The sequence below is a fragment of the Fukomys damarensis genome, unplaced genomic scaffold, assembly GCF_012274545.1.
Source record: "Fukomys damarensis isolate Sample0158 unplaced genomic scaffold, DMR_v1.0_HiC HiC_scaffold_16, whole genome shotgun sequence".
Lineage (NCBI taxonomy): Eukaryota > Metazoa > Chordata > Mammalia > Rodentia > Bathyergidae > Fukomys > Fukomys damarensis.
This window is the reverse complement of record NW_022900928.1, coordinates 25,826,497-25,848,780: the sequence shown is the minus strand read 5'-3', so window position 1 is coordinate 25,848,780 and position 22,284 is coordinate 25,826,497. Positions and strand designations below refer to the sequence as shown.

At 46.6% G+C, this 22,284-nt stretch overlaps 1 protein-coding gene across 4 annotated transcripts; it reads right to left on the bottom strand.

Moving 5' to 3' along the window:
- Positions 1–5,394: 5,394 nt before the first annotated feature.
- On the bottom strand, positions 5,395–20,701 carry LOC104847690 (folate receptor alpha). Of its 4 annotated transcripts, XM_010603212.3 has the most exons (8): positions 20,469–20,701; positions 12,997–13,099; positions 12,692–12,885; positions 12,243–12,315; positions 9,945–10,114; positions 6,177–6,365; positions 5,893–6,028; positions 5,395–5,782 (listed from the first exon to the last, which is right to left on the bottom strand). In XM_010603212.3, exons 3-8 carry the CDS (start codon positions 12,716–12,718, stop codon positions 5,502–5,504), a joined length of 876 nt encoding a protein of 291 aa, XP_010601514.1. In that variant the 5' UTR covers positions 12,719–12,885; positions 12,997–13,099; positions 20,469–20,701; the 3' UTR covers positions 5,395–5,501. The 4 variants fall into 4 exon arrangements, with proteins under 4 accessions (XP_010601514.1, XP_010601515.1, XP_010601516.1 ...); XM_010603213.3 differs by lacking the exons at positions 12,692–12,885; positions 20,469–20,701 and having other exon boundaries at positions 12,997–13,158; XM_010603214.3 differs by lacking the exons at positions 12,243–12,315; positions 12,692–12,885; positions 20,469–20,701 and having other exon boundaries at positions 12,997–13,159.
- Positions 20,702–22,284: the final 1,583 nt, after the last annotated feature.

Genomic DNA, 22,284 nt, shown 5'->3' with positions numbered 1-22,284 from the left:
TTTTTTTTTTTTTTTTTTTTTTTTTCTTGAGTCGGGATCTCACCATGTAGTTCAGGCTGACTTGAACTCACTATGTAGCCCAGTTTGGCTTCAGACTCACAGTGATCCTCTTGCCTCAGCCTCCTGAGTGCTGGGATCACAGATGTGCTCCACCATGCCTGACCCATTTAGATTATTTTTTAAAAGCAAAGTAAGATATTTATGATCATGGGCTTTCCTGGCTGGAAAAAGCACTCATGTTCTCACGCAAGGGCTTCTAGGATGACTTTCCATATCACTCCCAAGACCATCTTATTCCGTAGTTTAACCTTTTATTATTGGCAGCAATTGTGGTGTACACCTTTCAAAATAGACTGTGAGCCCCTCAAGTTTATAAATATTCACAGGGCAGGGGAGGAAATGACAGAGAATTAAGATATAAATATTTTCACCATCTGCATCACTAATAGAGCTTAGACAAATACAATAATGGAATTAATAAAAGCAAATTGATGGAGCTGAGGATTTAGCTCAGTGGCACCACGCCTGGCTTGCATGCACAAGGTCCTGAGTTCGATTCCAGGTACCAAAAATAAATACGTAAATAAATAAAAACAAACTGATGGAGCTGAGGGTGCAGCTCAACAGAAGAGCATTTACCTAGCATGTGCAAAGGCTCTGGGTTCAACCCCCAGCACTGCAAAATAAAATTTTTTAAAAAAGAAAGAAAAAGAAAAAAGAACTTGGTTAAATTGGCGGAAAAGACTAACTCTCCCTATCTCTTTCTCCTTCTCCAGTTTCTAATAATATGTCCTCCTCAAAGTAGCCATTAACTGAGACCTTAGGAAACAAAACAGTCACTAGTAGAATTATACTGTTACAGATTACATCCAAGTGAAAATTCTGCTTTTATTCCAATAACGAAAATCGAGAGATCGATCGGATCACTTGAGACTGTCTCCGGGTGGCTTCTACTTTCTCCTAGTGTTTGCCCTATTTGCTGACAGGAGGCAGACTCACACATTTGACATCACCACTCAGCACTGACAGCTGGATGAGTCAATCTAGTGAAGTGTGGAGACTCAGATTTCCAGAAAAATTCCAGCCTACAGGCAGATTTCTATGGAAGGAGATGCTTACCCAAGAAAATGTATTAAGAAGTAATTGTAAAGGAATGAGTCAAGTTAATGAAGGCGATAAGACTGTGGTTATTGTCTTGGTATTTCGGGTACTGTACTTCATGTTCTTTTTTTGATTAGTCATACGATACAGCCCTTTTTCTCCCTCCCACCCTCTGCTCTGGTCTCCAACCCTCAATTTAGCAGACCATACTTGTGCCAAATGAAATAAACAATCTCTTTAAAAAAGAAATCCTCAGTCAGTGGGCCACTCCCCTCAGTCATCTTACTGGCATTATTTACTTCTATACCAAGAAGAAACTTTTCTTTGATTGCCATCTTCTTCCAAGTAGTCTCTTAAAGTTCATGGTGGAGGGCTAGGGATTTAGCTCAGTGGTTCGGCCCCTGCTTCATAAGCACAAGGACCCCAGTTTGATCCCTGGTACCAAAAAAAAAAAAAAAAAAAAAAAAAAGTTCATGGTGGAGCTAGGCATGATGGTGAATATGTGTAATCCCAGCACTTTGGGAGGGTGAGGCAGGAGGATCACAAATTCATGTACAAGACTTGTTTTGATGGCTGGGCATGGAGCTGCATGTCTGTAATCTGAGCACTCGGGAGACTGTGGTAGGAGGAATCTAGCCTGGGCCACATGGTGAGTTCAAGGCCATCCTGGACTATGTAAACAAATAAACAAACAAATAGACAAAAAAGCCTTGCTATGGTGGATATTTTTCTTGAGTAGATACTTTGAAGTAAGATTGCTGGGTTATATGGCAGATTCACATTTCATTTTTTGTTGTTTTGTTTTGGAGACAGGGTCTTTCCTAGTATATAATTCAGCCTGGCCTTGAACTCACTATGTAGCCCAGGATGGCCTCCAACTCACAGCGATCCTGCCTCAGCCTCCCCAGGGCTGGGATTACAGGAGTGTGCCACCATGTCCAGCTTTTTTTTTTTTTTTTCAGTAACAGTCTTTCTCACTGTGTAGTTCTGGCTGGTCTTGAACTCACTGTGTAGCTAAGGCTGGCCTTGAACTAGAGGTGATCTTCCTGCCTCAGCCTCATGAGTGTTGGGATTATAGGCTCACATGGTGGGCCTTACTGGTATCTTTTAAAGTGCAAAAGTTGCCTGGCATGGTGGCTCACACTTGCAATCCCAGCTTTTGTTAGGCTGAGGCCTAAACTACATACATACACCCTTATATCAAAAAACAAACAATAAAGTGCAATAAAACAGGCAGAACTTTTTTGGTTTTTCGGTACTGGGAATCAATCTTGGGACATTGCACTTGCAAGGCAGGCAGCAGAACCACTGAGCTAAATCCCCAGCCTGGAAATTTTAATCTAAGAAATTCTTGCCTAACATAGGGTCTGGAAGTTGTTCTCTTTTTTTATAAAAATACTGTAGAGTCAGGTGTAGTGGTGCACGCCTAACAGGCAGAACTTTTTTGGTTTTTCGGTACTGGGAATCAATCTTGGGACATTGCACTTGCAAGGCAGGCAGCAGAACCACTGAGCTAAATCCCCAGCCTGGAAATTTTAATCTAAGAAATTCTTGCCTAACATAGGGTCTGGAAGTTGTTCTCTTTTTTTATAAAAATACTGTAGAGTCAGGTGTAGTGGTGCACGCCTGTAATCCTAGCACTCAGAAGGGTGAGGCAGGAAGATGGCTGAGTGTGAGGCCAGCCTGGGTTCCATAGTGAATTCAAGGCCAGCCCAAACTACATAGAGAGACCCTTTCTCAAAAACAATAATAAAAATGCTATTTTATTTATACTTTAAATTGATTGTCCATCCTGAGTTATTTTTTGTGTATGATGTGAGGTGAGGGTCTGGGTTCATCTTTTTGCATGTGCTTTTGTTTTTGTTTTCGTTGAGATAGGGTCTTGCTTTGTAGTTCAGGCTGGTCCTGAACTCACTATGTAGCCCAGGGTGGCCTCTGTGGCAATCCTCCTGCCTCTGCCTCCTGAGTGCTAGGATTACAGGTATATGCTATCACACGGGCTGCATGTAGATAAATGATTGTCCTCCACCTTTTGTTGAACAGACCATCTTTTTCAAAATTCAAGTTAACTTTATGAGTTGGGGATGAGCTCAGTGGTAGTGAACTTGCTTAGCATGCATCAAGGCCTGTGATACAAGCTTCGACAGAGCAAAGCAAAAAAAAAAAAAAAAAAAAATCAATTGACTACAAAGTATTGCTTATTTATTTATTTATTTATTTATTTATTTTGGTACCAGGAATCAAACTCAGGTCTCCCCATTTGTCAGGCAGGCTCTGTGCTGCTGAATTATAGCCCAGCCCCAAAATGTTTCTAAACTCTCAATTCTATCCCATTAACCTATTAGATATGATAGAAAAATATGGTGGATGTTGCTGGGCTTGGTGGGGCATGCCTCTAATCCCAGGGCTCAGGAGGCTGAGGCAGGAGGCTTACCAGCCTGGGCTATATAGTAAGTTTAAGTCCAGCCTGAACTTCATAGAGAGACCCTACGGCAAAAAAACAAAAAATAAAAGATGGTGGATAAGAGCTGGGGATATAGCTCAGTGGTGCCATGCCTGCCTGGTAAGTGCAAGGTCCTGAGTTTGATCCGGGGGGGTGACAGGGTAGATATCTCTTTTTTTTTTGGTACCAGGGATTGAACTCAGGCCCTTGTGCTTGCGAGGCAGGCGGCAGAACCACTAAGCCAAATCCTGGCCCTCTACTTTTAAAAAATTATTAGCTGGGAATGATGGTGCATGCCTGTAATCTCAGCATTCAAGAGGCTGAGGTAGGAAGATCACTACGAGTTCAAAGCCAGCCTGGACTACAAAGCAAGATCCTGTCTCAAAGAAAAAAAAAATATTTGGGCCAGAGATTTAGTTCAGTGGTACTGCTGCCTGCCTTGCAACCTCAAGGTCCCAAGTTCAATCCCTGGTGCCAAAAATGAAAAAAAAAATTATTAGAGTAAAAGACACACTGCCAACAGCCGGATATGGTGGTATACAACTGTAATCCCAGCACTCGGGAGGCTGAGGCAGAAGGATCGCTGTGAGTTCGAGACCAGCCTGGACTACATAGTGAGTTCCAGGTCCGTCTCAACTACATTGTGAGACCCTGTCTCAAAACAACAACAACAACAACAAAAAAGACATATTGCCATTAATCCCTCTCAAAATATTCCCTTGCTTTGAACACACTTATCTCATCATCCTTGTCATTTTGTGGAAGTCCTCTTTCCTGAGTGTCTTTAGTCACACTGTTGTGGCTGCCTTGATATACTGGTTTGATTCAAAATTTATTTCATGGTCCTTTTGACTTTGGGGAAGAGCCAGAACTCACACAGTGCCAAATCTGGTGGACAATGTGGATGAGAACACTGTTTTACCAGCCTGCCTCTCTACCGGAGGGCACCTTCACCAGCATGCACAGTATTTTTCATCAGACCTAATAAAGACACTTATCACAACTGCTGCAGACCTTCCTTAATGGGGGAACTCTGCTTGGAAACTTTGCAGATGATTGGTTTGCAGTGTGCTCTTAGTCTAAGTTTGGGTTCTAGCTCTTCCGGTCAGGCATGGATCCATTCTCCTTTCCACCTATATAAAATGCAGACAAGAATTCAGGGTAAGGCTGGGGATTTAGCTCAGTGATTTCACAGCTTGCCTTGCAAACGCAAGGGCCCGAGTTTGATCCCCAGTACAAAAAACAACAACAAAAAAAGCCGGGTAGTGCCTGAAATACTGTACTACTGTACTGTGTCAACATTAACTCTTTCTGGCCCCCTACCCTCTTCCTAGCTGTCCATTCAGAACACACTGGGCTTTCCCATTCCCAGCTCTTCCATTAAGAGCTGACCACAGCACAGAGTGGGGGACAATTGAAATGGTTAAATCCTGGGCTTGGCTCTAAATTGCAGCTATAGTAAAAAAAAAAAAAAGAAGGAAGGAGAAGAAAAAGGAGAGGGAGAGGGAGAGGGAGAGGGAGAAGGAAGAAGGAAGAAATTGCCGCCAGTGATGGTACACACCAGGAATCCTAGTACCTGGGAGGCTGAGGCAGGAGTATTGCCACCATGCTGGGCTACACAGTGAGTTCAAGGAGGCCTGACCTATATAGCAAGACCCTGTCTGGGGGGAAAAGAAAAGAAAAAGCAAATTGAGAGCTATGAAAGGGTCCTAAGAAGAATAGTTAAAGGTCTGTCTAGTTCACAGTAAGTGTCAGAGCTAGGAACTGACCATGTCTATAATTAGTTTTAATGGAATAAAAAAGCAAAATAAACATTTCCACTCATGTCCAAACCATGCACAAGACACATATAGAATGCCTGGTTTATTTAAATGGCTGCCCAAGGCCCCACCGTGGAGTAGGAACTGAATTTGCTCAGCAGGGTAGGGATGCCCAGGTATCAGATGATAAAAGGAGCTCACTGGAGCAGCCAGAGCAGCACAGGGGCCAGGCTGATCAGGAGAGGTCCGGCCCCACCGAGCCCAACTGAACTCATGGCCTCAGCATAGAACCTGGCCACCTCCTCATTGGGGTTGCCCTGGGCTGGGTCAAACCACATCTGGATGCAGCGGCCACTCCCTCGGCTGTAGTTGCTGACTTTGTAGGAGTGACTCCAGATTTCCTGGCACAGGTCAGCAGGTGTGGGGAAGTAGAAGGGGAAGGGGTGGCAGGCAGCATCCGTGGGGCACTTGTTATACCCTGTAGGAGTGATGAAGACCTTGAGCGATTGGTTCTCAAATAATCTCTAGCTCTGCCAGCCCTGCAGCCCCACAACTGTTTCCCTTCCCCTGCCCCATCCCAGCCCTCACCTTTTTCCCAGTTCCAGCCCTTGTGCCAGTTGGATTTGCAGGTCAGGGAGGTCTTGCAGTCCTCCCACCAGCGCTGGCAGTCCTCCTTGCACAGTGGCACATCGAGGATCCGCTCTTTGCGCCAGCTTTGGTCCACCTGGGAGGTTTGGGAGAAGAAGGGCTTGTGTGGAAGAACCTCAGCACTTCAGCCCTCAAAAGAGCTGGAGCTGGAGGTGCAGCCCACAGAGATGTTGGGAAAGCCCAGCAGCTCTGCTGGTTTGGGGGTCCCAGGAGCACTCTCCTACCTGTTGGATCCAGGGCCCCAAGTTGGGGGAGCACTCATAGAGGCACGTGTCCTGGATGAAGTGCCGCTTGCAGGCGGGCTCCATCTCCCCACAGTGGTCCCAGTTGAATCTGTACAAGTTGGAAATATTCTTATGGGCTTCCTGGCTGGTGTTGGCAGAACAGCAAGAGTTCTTCTTCCAGGGACTGCACTGCATGGGACAAGACACAGGGCTGAGTCCACACCAGAATCCCACACGCAGCCTCCCTCTTTCAGCCAAAGCTCCTCAGGGAAATACTTGCAGTAGGAGCTGCCTTTCGAGAAGGGGGCTCTCAGCGGCTAAGAAAGCCCAGAAGGAGCTTACAAAATTCATTAATTCACATCTTTACTAAGCTCCTATGTACTCTTTTTTTTTCTTTTGGTACCGGGGATCCAACTCAGCACCTTGCACTTTTGAGGTGTTTTGTCTTGTTTTTTGAGACAAGGTCTCACTATGTAAAGCTGGTCTTGAACTTGTGGCATTCTCCCTGCCTCAGCCCCCTGAGTGCTGAAATCACTTGGCCCAAACTCCTATATACCCTTTTTTTTTTTTTTTGAGATAGGTGCTAGTGGTCTTGATGACAAGAGCAGGAACCAGGGATGTAAATCAGCAGCACAGCACCTGCCTGGCAAGCGTGAAGCCCTAAGTTTGATTCCCAGTACCAAAAGAAAAAACAAAACAAGAGCAACTAGAACTGTGATCATTATCTGTGGATGCCTTCAAAATGAGCACTTACATATTGAAATTCATGTTAAAAATTATGTGCTAAATTTATTTATTGATTGAGAAGGAGGCCTCAATAGTTGTCCATACTATACTCAAACCTTGGAATTTAAGCGATCCTCCTAAGTGACTGACCTTTTTCCTTTTTCTTAAGGTTATGACATCACGCTGACTTACTTTTACTTTTTGTTTTTTTGAGACAGAGTCTTGCTCTATAATTCACACTGGCCTTGAAATCACTGTGTAGCCCAGGCTGGTTTCAACCTCCTGGTGATTCTCCTGCCTTAGCTTCCCGAGTGCTGGGATTACAGGCTTGCGCCACCACACCTGGCTATATAGACTTTATTAAGTGTTTAGCTAGATTCAGGATATCAAAGGTATTGTGGCAAAATAATTGAGACCTTGTCTTAAAAGGTGGGGGGAGAAAACACAAGTGCAGCGAGGTCAAGAGCCACAGCCCAAATGTCCAAATACTTGGTAGACCTGTAATCCCAGCACTCAGAAGACTGAGGCAGGAGGATAACCGTGACTTTGAGGCCAACCTGAACTACACAGTGAGGCCCTGTCTCAAAATAAACCGGCCAGGGTTGTAGCTCAGTGGCACACGTGCCTGGCAAGCACAAGGTCCTGAGTTTGATTCCTGGTACTGAGGAAAAAATAAACAAAAAAACAAAAACCCAAATGCCTACTGACCTCTCTCACACAGTGGAAGGTTGGCAGAGAGGAGACACTATAGTCAGAGCGATTCTTTTCTCCTGGGGTCAGGGAGTCCCTTCCTAATCTAAGCCTCTAAATCCATTTCCGACTCTAGGATGGATTTTCTTCACTGTACTTCCCAGGCTCCTCTCTGGACCTGCTTTCTTATCTGTGCAAGTTGGATACCCAGCAGCCAAGAAGGTGAGCCAGTGGCACTGTACTGATGTCTGACACACACTGGCCCGGACACAGAGTCAGGTGGAAAGTCAGTCAATAGATGGCTGGAGACAGGCTCTTGGTGGCTGCTTGAAAGCAAAGATGTGATTTGGTATTTTTTCCCCTTTTGCTTTCTTTCTTTCTTTTCTTTTTGTTTTTGTTAGTGGGAATCAAACTCAGGACCTTGCTCTTTTGAGGCAGGCACCACTGAGCTAAATCCCTGGCCCTTTTTGTTTTCTTAATAGGTAAGATACACACACACTGTGATGTCATACTTTGGTCAAGAGAATATAACATCCTCTAAGTGTGCTGATAGGGGTCCAGGGTCCATAAGATGTTGAGAACATTCATTGGTCAGGGGCTGGAAAAACCTCAGGGTCTCAAAAGATACTAACTGGAGAGGCACTTAAAGAGTCAACAACGTTTCTCTGAAGTAGGTAAACAGCCCATTTTGTTTGTACAAGAACAATAATATCATCAGGGATCACTATTAGGGATGGGGACACAGGCAAACTCCTGAGCCCTTACCTGCTACTCATTAAAAGCTTGGTTTGTTTTTTATCCTGGGACAGCCAGGCATTTAAAAGCCATTGTGAGCCAGGCGTGAAAGCACACACCTATGGTCTCCTCCCAGCAATTGGGAAGCTGAGGCAGGAAGATCACTTCAAATTCAAGGCCAGAGTAGGTTACACAGTGAGTTCAAGGCCAGCCTAAACTACATAAGGAATCTCTCAAAAAAATAAAACAAAACAAAAACTACCATTTTGGGGAACATAAAAACAATTAACATGTGTTATATACACATAACAACTCCCCACAAAGAATGTAACAGTTATGTACTGCAAGCATTTACTAATAAAAAAAATGAAAATATAAAGCACTCCTAAGGCCCACACAAAAAAAATCCATTTTTGCCACGTCTCATAACTCTTTTTTTGTTTTGTTTGCAAAAGGGTCTCACTATGTAGTTCAGGCTGGCCTTAAACTCTCGAGGCAGCCCAAGCTGGCTTCAAATTTTCAGTGACCCCTGCCTCAGCCTCTGAGCGCTGGGATTACAGGAGTTCGCCATCACGCCCAGCTAACCTATAACTCTTCACCTGAGTCTTCAGATGCCCAATGGGCAACTAAAAGCAGAAAAAAAACTGACTTTCATTTTGTGTTCTTTATTACTGTAAATAATCTCTTTTCAGCTCTACACAATGATAATCATGTAGGGGGTGTCTAAAAGTTGGCAGAATGAGGTTAATTAGTCCTGAATTGACATATTCTCACCCCATTCAAAATTGAGAACACCAGCATGGGGGATTTCTAAGGATTCCACTGTCCCCAGAGGTCTCCCTTCAATGTTCTAAACCTGTGATCACCTGGATTCCAGGAAAGGCAGAGCCTCACATGACTGAAACCACAACAGACAGACCTCCCCTGGGGACAAGAACCTATCCCCCCAGCCATAAAAATTTCTTAACTATGACATCAGGACTGACATAACGATCAAGCCAACCCCAGTGCATCAGCCAAACCTTAAAAACTGGCCTTCCAGACCCAAGTGGCAGTCATACGGTAATCCCAGCAGTAGGGAGACTGAGGCTGGAGGATCAGAGGCTACATAGTTCAAGTGAGACCAAAATAATACAAGCTGGACTCCTGCCAGTCTGAACCCCTATACCGGAATGCACCCCCACCTGCTACCTAAACTGGAGTCCTCTCTTTTTTGGTTTTTTGAGGTAGGGTCTAGCTATGTAGTTCAGGCTAGTCTTGAACTCACTATGTAGCCCAGGCTGGCCTGGAACTTGCTGCAATCCTCCTGCCTTAGCCTCCCGAGTGCTGGGATCACAGGCATGCACCACCATGCCCAGCTGGAGTCCTTTCTTATCTTCCCTCTGACTTTCCAATTAAAGCTTTTTCTCCCTTGTAGATTTGTGCTTTAGTTTAAATTTTTAAAAAGTTTTTATTACTACTAAAAAACCAAGACCTAAGCAAGCTAGAAACAACCACATGTGTGAAACAAGTGCTGTCCACAGCTGAGCAAGCAAAGGTCTCTCAGGCACCTCCACTACTAGTGGGGCCCGACATTTCCTTTTTCTGACCTGCACTTCCTGAGTCAGATTGGCGCACCTGCTCATGCAACTTGTCCTCAGGGCTTGGCTTATCCTTGTGGTGCTTGGCATCCATGCAGACATTGAGAAGATCGGTCCTGGCCCGAGTAGTACTGGTCTGGGCCCCCCATGTGGCCACCCACACCAGGAGCAACAGCTGTGTTGTCATCAAGTGGGCCATGTCAGCTCCTGGAGAAAGGAGCTGTGGTCAGAGGAACAAGGAATATGGAGACGGGGCTCAAAAATGGGCTTGGCTCCAGGGGGTGGAGCCTCTACCAGCGGATCCTCTGCCTCCAGCTCCTCCAGCTCAGTGCTCAGTGTTCAATCTTCCCAGAATCGTGAGGAGTGGCTCAGACACCACCTGCTGGGCACAGTTCCTGGCTGGAGCTTCTCTGAATTCTCCAGGTGATCACGAGGACCAAGTGACGCAACTAAGGGACAAAGTCAGGGCAGTGGACAGAAATAGCTAGGAATTTGCCATGCATCCACAATCCCTTATTCAAAGTCCTTGGAGGTAAATATTTCTGGGCTTAAATTTTTTAGGATTTTACTAGGTGTGGTGTTACACACCTGTAACCCCAGCACTAGGGAGACTGAAGCAGGAGGGTCACCAGGAGTTTGAAGCTAGCCTGAGTTGAAGACCAACCGGAACTACATGTAGAGACCCTGTCTCAAAACATACACACACACACACACACACACACCAAAAAAAAAAAATTAATATTTTACCAGGTGTGGTTGTGACAACATAGGGAGACTAGATCTCAAAAAAGAAAAACAAATTTCTTTTTTAGGATTTTACAAAAGGTAATATAAACTAAGGTAATATGATTTATATGTACCCAACAATCAAGCACAAGTTCTGAAGTAAAAAATAATGTGATACTGGTGGGATAAATAAAAACTATATAGAGCCTCACACAAATTTTCAGGTCAATTTTTGAACCAAATGGGGTTTAAATCCAGTGTACCTTCAAACTCAGCTACATCCCCAGTCCTTTCTTTTTGTTTTTCTTTCTTTCTTTATTTTTTATTACCGAGAATCGAACTAGGCTCCTTGAACTTGCAAGGCAGGTGGTGGAACCACTGAGCTAAATCCCCGACACCCCCACCAATCCTTTTTTTATTTTGAAGCAGGTCTCACTAAGTTACTAAATTGCCTAGGCTGGGCTCAAATTTAAACCCTCCTGCCTCAGCCTCCCAGTTATTTAAGGAATAAACCACCATACTGTTTTGTTGTTGTTTTAAACTTTGATTCTGGCCCTTTTCAGCTGCATTACTTGGGTGGTTGGTTGAAAGAGAGCAGCACTACAGGAGACTCTGACTTGGCCCAGAGGCCGGTGGGGTAGATGTAGCCATCTACCGCTATCAACAGGATGTCCTCCTCTAGCCATCCTATTAATCCTTGGACTTCAGATCCTGAATCTTGGGGGTGACTGTGTTGTGCCCTGATCGCGATATCCCCAAAGACCACCAAGGAGTCGAGTCCGATGTAAATACACGTGGAGTTTATTACAAGCTTGAGCCTGGACTCTTGGACTTCACCGGTGCAGCGGTTCAGTAACAAGAGCCTCGAACCCGGTCTCAAACAGGCTCTTTTTTGGTAAATAGACCTTTATTGGTCTGGCCAGATGGCACTCCCGGAGCCAAGGAGCTCCGAGGCGCCAGCTCAGGGGTTTGCACAGCTTTTAAAGGCAAGGGGGAGAGGATTGCAGGCACAGCAAATGGGCAAGGGGTCAGTTTTCTGCTCTCTTTCTCAGGGGGTCGGGTGTAGGGCGCGCCTGGTCTCTTACGGTGATCATCTCTAGACCTCAGGATGTTCTGTTCTGGCGAGGCCTTGAGCCACTATCTTATTTACCCGTACCAGGCTCCCGCACACTCTATTTTGCGTTGCTATATGCTGACTAACTAGGGGCTACACAGCGGTCAGGGTCCCACATTTGGGGGCTCTCAGGGATTCTTTCATTCCCCTAATCACTAGGTACCCGGGCTCTCGCAAAATGTTCCAAACTCTTTTCCCGCAAAGCGCTCCACGTCTCCTCCTTGAACCCATTTCCAACGCACAAGTCGCTAACGGAGATGTTCCGGCCCGCAAGCTTGCCTGGCCTGGGCCTTGCCCGCCGGCCCGGGAACCTGGTACAGGGCCTCCCGAACCGGCTTCTCACTCGAGCCGGAGCTGAGTGGGTCTCTGTGTCAACTCGGCCCAGTGGGGCTCCGTAAACCCGGAATTGAATTCCCGCCCTGCGGTCCTCATCCTCTCACTTGCTAATTCGTTCCCATCAGGACGCAATCCTGCCTCTGCCGACCCATCACTCACTCATTAATCTCAGGGGCCGGCCCAGGGAAATCTGTCTTTTCCGGAGCACCGGGAGAGTCTGCAGATCCGGCTCCTGGGGGGAAACAAAGTGTGGCGGCAAAGAGCGCAGATTAGAGACGCTCAGCCGGGCCGGGCCCGGCCCTCGCCCCACCCCTGCTTGACAAATTGAGTTCAAATTCTTTCCTCTCATTTGAGGATTAAAGGGAGGGAGAGAAGCAGCACCAAGTGCTGGCCAATTTAATTTCTATGGAACCCCCTGGGTCTGGTTGCGGGCTACGCCCCAAGTGTGATTCTGGACGTCACCCTTCAAGCTTCCACCCCTTGCATCTCCCCATGCTGCAGCTCTCCGGCGCTGCAGGAGGCTGAGAAAGTCCTGTGCTCGCTGCCAGCTGGTCAGTAGTCTCTGGCCAGAGCTCTCTGCAAGCCTCTCCCCTCCTCCCTCGTCTCACCTCCAGATCTGAGTCCAGCTGTGACATCCACCACCAGTGTTCACCCCCTCTTCCAGTAGGAGAACTAAGAACTCAGCGCTGGGCTGATGGGTGAGAGTCCGGGGTTCTGCTCCAGGATGGCCACCATCTTGCAGTTGAACCCTGGGCAGGCCACGCTCTTCTGGGCCTCAGTCTCCTCCTCTAGATTCCCTGGGCTTTGGGCATGTAAAAGGTCCTCCCAGTTCCAGCAAATACCTCACCCCGTGCTGGGAGTGAGTGGGGGGGCGCGGTAATAGCTTCTGACCCAAGCGGGGCAAGTGACTTACCTGGGAGAGGAGGCGGCTCTGGGACTGGCTGAAGCTGCTGCTCTGCTTACACCGCCTTGCCTTCTTCCAGGCACAGCCGGCCGAGGTTTAGTGGCCTAGGAGACTGGCAGTGGGGTGGACAGTGGGAATGGAGCCCAGGAGTGCAGCCTGGGATCGGGCGAAGGCCGCTTGCCTGGCAGTTAATTATTGCACGTGAGCCCCTGTGGGCCTGCATGGGGGCGTGGGAGAGGTGCATGAACAGTGCAGGCCGGGCTGTGGTGTGATTCAGTGGTACAGTGCTTGCTTAGCATGTGCAAGGCCATGGGTTCAATCCCCACACCACAAAATAATAAAATAGTGTACCCCTAAAGGCTAGTTCCCAAATCCCATTACCTTTTTTTTTTTCCTCAAAAGCTCAAGTCTGATAAAATCTTGCAGCCTGAGCTGCCAAGATCCACTGGGATAATCTTGCCCATTTCCTCCATCCCCATCCTGAGGGGATAGGACCCATGGAACAAAGGCAGAGCCAAGCGCAACACAGGCTAACAAGCCAGGTGCTGCAGGTGGTTCCCATGGGCCCAACGCGCAGAGCCACCAACTGCTCCAACCTCACCAGCCCTGGTGTCACTGGCTCTCAGCCACAAAATTACAGACATTCAGTCTTTTGATTGGGGTCTCAGCTGTTCAAAGACCCAAGCTCTCCTCCCTTTATCCTGACATTCACCCCCGTCTCTTGTGTTCTTTTAACAACTGCTGAATCTGGCTTAATTTAGAATCCTTGCCTACCTCTAGTCCAATCAAGGACAGAAGCCTTGGTTTGTTTGTTTTCATTTGTTTTTAGACATGGTCTTGCTAATGTAGCCCAGGCTGGCCTTTCAGTGATCCTCCTGTCTCAGCCTCCCAAGTGCTGGCATCACAGGTGTGCACCACCATGCCCAGTGAAGTCATCAAGTCCTCTTCCTCTTTTCCTTCTCCTCCTCCTGCTCCTTCTCCTTTTTCCTCTTTTTAAAAACTATGTGAGGACTGCAGATTTAGCTCAGTGGTTCCGCTCCCTGCCTTGCAAGCTCAAGGACCCGAGTTCGATCCCCGGTACCAAAAATAAATAAATAAGAACTATGTGAGCCCATGCTGGTACCACTGATGGGAAAAGAGAGAGGAGGCAGACATAGGAAAGAGGAAATGCAAAGCTGTTTTGCTAGGTGCCTGTATGGACCACCAAGGGAAAGGTCCAGGTTAGAACTAAATGGAGGAACCAGCAGGCTATGAACAGCAGAAGTTTAGGGAAGAGAGAGGCTCCATGCCCAGATGAATGCCACAGGTGTGCAACATAGGGTGGACATAAGGAGGGGAGGGAAGAAGGGGGGTCCAGAGGAGATGGTCATCGAATCTCTGGAAGGAAACCAGCCAAGGAGGAAAGCCCTGAAGGGTCTGCAAAGAGAGTGACTCCCAGGAAACCCCAGCTCCTTCCTGACCTGTGCCCTCTCTGGACGCAGCAGTGAGCCACGCTTGAATCCTGTGGCACCCTGGGAAGGTGATGTCCTCTGAAGACCTCAGCAGGTAGTATCTTGTCAGATCCCCCTGCCCTGGGGGCTGACTATTTACTAGACTTTATATCTTCACTGCAGGAGCTCAGTTTGTCCCCTGCACCAGGCCCCTGGACCCTGAGTCCTTCAGAATAAGTAACCTCAAAGGGAAGTTTTGAGTTGGGGTCAAGAGCAGCTCCCGGGGTGAGCGTCTGTCCCTGGTTAAGCCTCAGTGCCCTGTTCTGGATGACAAGGTGGTGCAGTCATTTGCGGACTGGTGTCAGGGCCATTTACACTCAGCAAGGAGGGGCTCTGGGCTTCCAGAAGCAGGCAGGGGCCTCAGAGTGGAGGAGAAAACCTTGGGCTCTTTTGATTTGGCCTGTGCCCTTAGGTGTGGAGCCCGCACCAGGCAGTCCAACCCCAAGCCTGACCCCTTCGCCACAGGAGAGAAACTGACAGGGTGCCTGAAGATTATAAATCCAGTGCTGCTTCCTTGCCCTCATCCCTTACCCACACCCTCCAGGAGTTCTGTTGTCCTCTTACATCAGGTCTCACCCAGTTCTAAGAGTTAATGGTTATCGAGTTTGTCTGTCCCTGCCAGACCTTACCACAGACTCCAGTCCCCTCTGGTAGATCAAGAGCATTGTTTGTTTGTTTGTTTGTTTGTTTTTCTAAGGCAGAGTCTCCTATATAGTTCAGACTGGACTTGAACTCACTATGCAGCCCAGGCTGGCCTCAAACTCACAATAATCCTCCTGCCTCAGCAGCCCAAGTACTGGGATTACAGGCGTGCGCCACCAAACCTGGCCTCAAGACCAGCATTTGTGCTCAGACAAGACTGTTTGCACTTGCTGCCTGACAAGATGATTATTTGGATTCCTTAACTTCCTGCCCACCTCCTCTGTCTGGGCCAGGCCTGGACCCAGGTGCTGGGGATCTGGCACAAAATACCATCGCCTTGGTTCCTGCTTTCAAGTGAGCATGCTTTGTTAAGGGAGAGCCTGACCATAAACACAGTAGATAGATGTCTGTGCCAGGGTACTAGCACGATGTGATAAGAAAAGACTTTTTAAAAAGTAAATACACTGGGCTAGGGATTTACCTCAGTGGTGCTGTGCCTGCCTTACAAGCACAAGGTTCAATCCCTGGTACTATAAATCAACAAATTAATTCATGTCAGGTGTGGTGGCACACACCTGTAATCCCTGCACTTGGAAGGCTGAGGCAAGAGGATCACTGTGAGTTTGAGGCCACCTCGGGTTAGTTAGTGAGTTCAGGATCAGCCTGAACTACATATCAAGACTTGTCTCAAAACAAATAGATAAAAGAAGCAAACAAAATACATTTGTCAAAGGGAGTTGTTATATGTACATCTCAGTTCAGTTCTTTTTATTTCCTCTTTTCTTCCCCACCTAACCCTGTCCCCAGATCCCTTTCCCATATGCAAAAGCCCATCTCCCTTATTTATAAATAAATTTGTTTATTTATTTTTCTCTTTAGTCTTTAGATTTCTCATGTAAGAGAAACGATGTGATATTTAACCTTGTATATTTGATTTATTCGGCTTAGTATTATGGTCTTAAGGTGCATCCATTTTCTTACAACTCAGATTAGTCCTTTATGGCAGAGTGGTACTGCACTGTGTGTAATACCACATTCCCTTCATCCATTCATCTGATGATGGACGTGCAGATTTCTTCCGAGATTTAGCTCTTATGAATTGTGCTGCTAGAAACATGGGTTTGCATGTATCACTGTGATACGATGACCTTAACTCTTTCAGGAAGTTACCTAGGAGGAGAACAGCTGAGTCACACAGAATGTCTTTTAGTTTTTGAGGAATCGCCATACTGATTTCCATAGTGGTTGTACCACTTTACACTCCCACCAACAGTGTACATGGACTCCTTTTCCCCTGCAGCCTCCCCAACACTTGTCGTTATCATTCTTTTTTAGGATTTTTTTTTTTTTTGAGGCAGGTGATCACTCTGTAGTTCAAACTGGCTTCAGACTTACATTGATCCTCCTACCTCTACCTCCCCAGTGCAGGGATTACAGGTGTGCACTGCCACACCCAGCTCTGTGTTGCTTTAGATTTGCATTTTTCTAGTGGCCAAAGATGCTAAACATTTTTTCCTGTACTTTACTGTATTTGTACTTCTTCTAAGAAATGTCTGTTCAGAAGACAGTAGCACCATAGCTTCTTTGGGTCAGGTGGTTAGCAGTTGTTTTAAGGAGAAAATGTAGGTTGAGATTTACATGGTCACAAAGGACCTTGACATGAGGTATAAGAGGAGCAGCAAGACCTTTATGCCACTGAAGTTGCGTTTTTCAAAACGATATCATGGGAACACAGTAAAGTTGATTAAGGGGCTATCACTTAATAAGACATTTTAAGTTTCAGTTTTGTTTTTCCAGGCCCTCACACATGCTTGGTAAGTGTACTCTGCTACCGAGCTATACTCCCAGCCTTAGGTTTTGTTTTTCCATTTATTTTTTTTTAAATGTGGGGGCAGGGTTGAGACGAGGTCTCTCTGTGTAGTTCAGAATATTTTTAAAAATTTTTTCTATATAATTAAGGCTGGTCTGTTTTGTTTTGTTTGACAGGGTCTCCATATGTAGTTTAGGCTGGATTTATACTAACTACGTAGCCCACACTGGCCTTGAAATTGAGGTGATCCTCCTACTTCAGCCTCCTGAGTGCTGGGATTACAGGCATTCATTACCACACTTGGCTTTTTCCAATTAATTAATTAATTTTGAGGGGTTGTTTGTTTTTGGGACCAGGTCTCACTATGTAGTTCAGACTGGCCTTGAACACATTCTTGTAGCCCAGGCTGGCCTTGAACTCATGGCAATACTCCTGCCTCAGCCTCATGAGTGCTGGGTTTACAGGCACGTAATACCTGTAATCCTGTGGCTTTCTTTTTCTTTTAAAAAATGTCCATCAGATAGTGAAACTGTGCTAACATTAGGATGTCTGTACTTCTCAGAATCTCGCCTTACAACATGCTAATTACAAGGGAGAAAATGGTAGTGGAGAAATCTGGCAAACAGGATCTCAGCCAAAAGATCAAAGTTAACTGCACTCAAGTGGGAAAGCCCACCGCCCTGCGCCCTGTTAGGATGCACCAAGTGCCCCCCATTCCTTAGGGGCATCTTGCCAGCAGTACACACACTCAGTCTATCGGCAAGGAAACAGCGCGGGGCGCTGTTCTACAAAATGACTGGGCCCTGCTTCTCAGAAAACCCACTCCCTAAAATGGGGGGTACATTCAGTGTGCTGCAAACATAACACAGAATATTTTACAGCAACTAAAAACAAACAGAATACAATCTCCATACATCCAAGTGAGAAGATCTCAAGAGCCATGCTTTTTTTGTTGTTTTTGTTTTGGTTTGGTTTGGTTTGGTTTTGGTGTTTTTGAGCCAGGGTCTCACTATGTAGTTAAGGTTCACCTAGAACTCACTATGTAGCCCATGCTGGTCTTGAATTCACAGTGATCCTCCTGCATCGGCCTCCTGAGTGCTGGGATTACAGGTGTGCGCCACCACGCCCAGCTAAAAAGCACACTTTTTGTTTTGCAGTTCTAGGGATTGAAGCTAAGGCCACACAGGCAAGTACTCTACCATTAAATTACATCCCCAGCCTGCCTGCCTGCCTGCCTTCCTTCCTTCCTTCCTTTCTCTCTATTTTTTATTTTTTGCTTTTTTGAGACAGGGTCTTATATATGGCCCAGGCTGGCCTCAAACTCACAGCGATCCTCCTGCCTCAGCCTCCCTAGTGCTGGGATTACAGGTGTGCGCCACCATGCCTGGCTAAAATGGCAAATTTGAATCCAGCCTAGGCACTTTTATAAAACCCTATCTCAAACTAAAAAAAACAAAAACAAAAAACTTTTTGAGAAAAGTCTGGAGATGTAGCTGAGTGCAAAGACCCTGAGTTCAAGACCTCATAAAAAAAAAAAAAAAAAAAAAAAAAACACATGGCAAGTAAAAACTGCATGATACCCCCCCATCAGTTTAGCTGAAAGCCAGTTTCAGGCTGTTCTGCATTGATAAGGCTATGTAGAAACAGATATTCTCTCCTTTGCTAGTGGGAAGACACACTGGTAAACCCATAAAGCAATAGCAAACTTATGTACTCCTGCTGGGCAGTGGCACTCACCTGTAATCCCAGCTATGTGGGAGGCTGGGCAGGAGGACTGTCAGATTCAAGCCCAGCCTGGGCAACTTAGTGAGATCCTATCTCAAAGAAAAAGAAAAAAGGATGCAGATACATATATATATATACATTTTTTTTTTTTTTTTTTTTTTTTTTTTTTTTTTTTTTTTTTAAACCAAGGATCAAACTCAGGACCTTGTGCTTACAAGGCAGGTGGCAGAACCACTGAGCTAAATCCCCGGCTTCAGTATATATATTTGTAAAACTATATGAGCTGGGTGTAGTGGTGTATACACACTTGTAATCTCGAATTTAGGAGACTGAGGCAGGAGAATTGTCATGAGTTCGAGGCCAGCCTGTACTACATAGTGAGTTCAAGGACGGTCTGAACTACATAGCAAGGTCCTGTCCCAAAAAACCAAAAAGGAATATATAAGTATGTTTTTTAAAAAATGAAAAAATAGAAATAATGAAGCATATATCTCTCCAATTCACTCATCCCAACCCTGAGGCCATCCCTTCTCTCACTCTCCTCTATCCACTTGAGCTGGGATGCCAGCTTAGGACACTCCGGACTCTCTGTATAAGCCCAGACCAAAGCACATGCAAGCCCTTTTTTCCTCTCTCACACTTCAACCCAAGAGCCTGATTTATCTGCAGGAGTTCAGGGTTCCTTTTCTGTCATCCACTTCTCCGCTGTTGCGGCTGTTTCCCCTCCATCACGTGTATGCTTGTGACTCATTGCTTGACCCTGTACACAAGACCTCAGAATCCACCACAGCATGAAGGGGCTGCGCTGACCCCAGGGTCTTGAGCTCGGGGACAGGGGACCTTGTGAGGTCCCGAAAGCAGTGGGGGAACAGAGCAGGCACAGGGGCCCAAACCTGGACCTTTGGAAACGGGGGAAAGCAGTCCTAGAGTTATAGGGTAACTCCTTCTGAAGTGTCTCACCAATCAAACATGACTGGGTTCTGGGTTGCTTGCCTTTCCCTCTGGAGTTAGCCCCTTCTTTTCTCCTCTCCTCTCCTTCCTCCTCCTCCTCCTCCTTCTTCCTCTTCCTCTCTCTCTCTCTTTCTCCCTCCCCCCACTTTCTGTGACAGGGTTTCACTTTGTAGGTCAGGCTGGCCTCAAAGGAACTCATGGTGATCCTCCTGCCTCAGTTTCCCAAGCGCTGGCAGGATCCTAGGTGTGCTGCACCCGCCTGACTCTCAGCCCCTTCTCTTTGGCTAGCAGCATCTTCGGCTTTGGCCACACTAGGCTGAGCACTGCTCTGCCATCAGTCGCCCTCTGACCTGTACACATGCTGTCCTCTTGTCCTGCTGCCCTTTCCTACCCTGTCATCCTGGGAAATTTTCTCATCCTCCAAGGCCCCTTACTGGGAAGCTTCCTGGCCTCTCTGGTTTGTTAGTGTCTCGGAGAGGGTTGGGGAACCTAGCCCTTTGCATACCTGCTGCAGACACATTTCCTCTTCTCCCTTGCCACCGAGCTCTGTGCTGTCCCATGAGTAAGGCTGGGACTGTCTCCTTGATTCCCACACGTGCCTCTGGCCCGGCTGGACTATTTCCTCGTGTGTGTACACGGAGACCCCCACCCACCTGCCCATGGTATAAGGAAAGCCCTAGGTTCACAAGTGGGGGCTGCCTACCTGGTCCCTCTATTACTATCGATGTGGGGGCCTCCTGGGGATGGCGAGGTCCTCCGGGACTTCCTCCTGCCTCCGCGTTCCCCCCAGCTGCCCTCTCCATCCCCTAACTTCTCCTGGCCAGGATCAGCCCCTCCTCCTCCCAGGCCCCACTCCGCCTCACCTGGTCACACAGCCTCCTTTGTCCTGTGGGGCTTAGAGTGTCCGTCCTGGCCCATGGAATCCTGGGCTGGCAGCCTCCTGCAGCTGGCACCACTGCCAAGAGGAGCAGCCGAGTCACCTGCCACGTCACGTCCCTGTGTTCCTGCCAGGGAGCCACAGTCAGAGACCCAAGGAGAGGCAGCGACCGTAGGACTTTCAACCAGGTTTCCTGCTGGGCTGGGCCCAGCTCTTCTGCCCCTCCCCCCACTGCAATCCCAAGGGGAAGCTGAGCCGGAATGAGGTGCACCGACAGGGAAAGGGGCGCTGTCCTGGGCGGGGAGGCGAACCCTCCACTCCCCCACTCCACCCCTCACCCCAGCCCATCATGTCCCAGCTTGGACACTGCTCCCTGATCTCTAGACTTCCCCTTCTGGATTTCACCACATAAAGACTGTAGTTTGAAATAATTTTAGACTTACAAGATTTTTGTAAAAGAAACCAAGTTTCTGTATGCGTTTCACCCAGCTTCCCCAAATGTTGATATCTTGTATAACTAAAACCCAATGATCAAAAAATAAAAAATAAAATCAAGAAATTAACATTGGTGCGATATTATAATCTGTAAAGTTGATTCCATTCTCATCACATCTCCCACCAGTGTTCTTTCCTGGTCCACCATCCAGTCCCCCATTCTGGTTTTCATATCTCCCTTGCCTCCTCCAGTTGGTTCTTCAGTTTGCCTGCTTTTGTGTGACCTTGGCACTTTTAAAGAATTACTGGTTAGTTATTTTGCAGAATGTGTTTCAGTTGGGGTTTGTCTGATATTCTTCTCAGAATTAGGTTGAGAATGTGCATTTTTGGCCAGAAAATCAGAGAATGATATCTCATTCTCATTGTATCAAATCAAGGATTCACAATGTTGCTAGAGAACATTAGTGGTTTCTTTCTTGCTTTTATTTATTTATTATTTTCTTTGAGACAAGGTCTTGCTATGTAGTCCAGGCTGGCCTCAAATTCGAGGTGATCCTCCTGTCTCAGCCTCCCAAGTGCTGGGATTACAGGTGTGCACCACCAAGTCTGGCTAAGGTGATTTCTTTACCATACAATTATTATTTTCCCCTTTGAGAGTAATTAGTATCTTATGGAGAGACATTTTGAGACTATTCATTTTTAACATCCATTCTTGCTGGGCGTGGTGATGCATGCCTATAACAGCAGCATTTAGAATGCTGAGACAGGACACTCATAGGAGCTTGAGGAGTTTGAACTATACAGTGAGACCTTGTCTCAAAAAAAAACAAATGAGGTGGGCTGGGGATTTAGCTCAATGGCACAGTGCCTGCCTGGAAAGTTCAAGGTCCTAAATTTGATCCCGGGTACCAAAAACAAACAAATAAACAACACAAGGGCCAGAGATTTAGCTCAGTGGTACCACACCTATCTCAAAGCACAAGGCCCTGAGTTCAATCCCCTTACTACAAGTCAAACAAACACCCCCCCCAAAAAAAGCAAACAAACCTAAAATGAGGTCTAAGCAAAACAGTACTCATAGCCCTAATCTTTAAATCCAATCAGTTACAAAACTGTAGTTCTTTTTTTCTTTTTTCTTTCTTCTCGATTTTTTTAAGGCAGGGTCTTGTCTGTGTAGTTCAGGTTGTCTTTGAACTCACTATGTAGCCCAGGCTGCCCTTGAACTTGCTGCAATCCTTCTACCTCAGCCTCCCAAGTGCGGGGATGACAAGTGTGTGCCACCATATGCAGCTAAAACTGTGTAGTTATAATAGTCAGATTTATTTAACCTTGTTTACACATTCTGCACACCAATTTTAAGACAGTGA

Bases quoted from the DNA above. Each gene is read 5' to 3' on its own strand.
- LOC104847690 (XM_010603212.3), bottom strand. From the start codon at position 12,718: ATGTCACAGCTGGACTCAGATCTGGAG. The intron at 6,366-9,944 runs GTGCGCCAATCT...TGTCCCATGCAG, and splicing joins AGGACAAGTTGCATGAGCAG to TGCAGTCCCTGGAAGAAGAA. The intron at 6,029-6,176 runs GTAGGAGAGTGC...CAAACCTCCCAG, and splicing joins TGGGGCCCTGGATCCAACAG to GTGGACCAAAGCTGGCGCAA.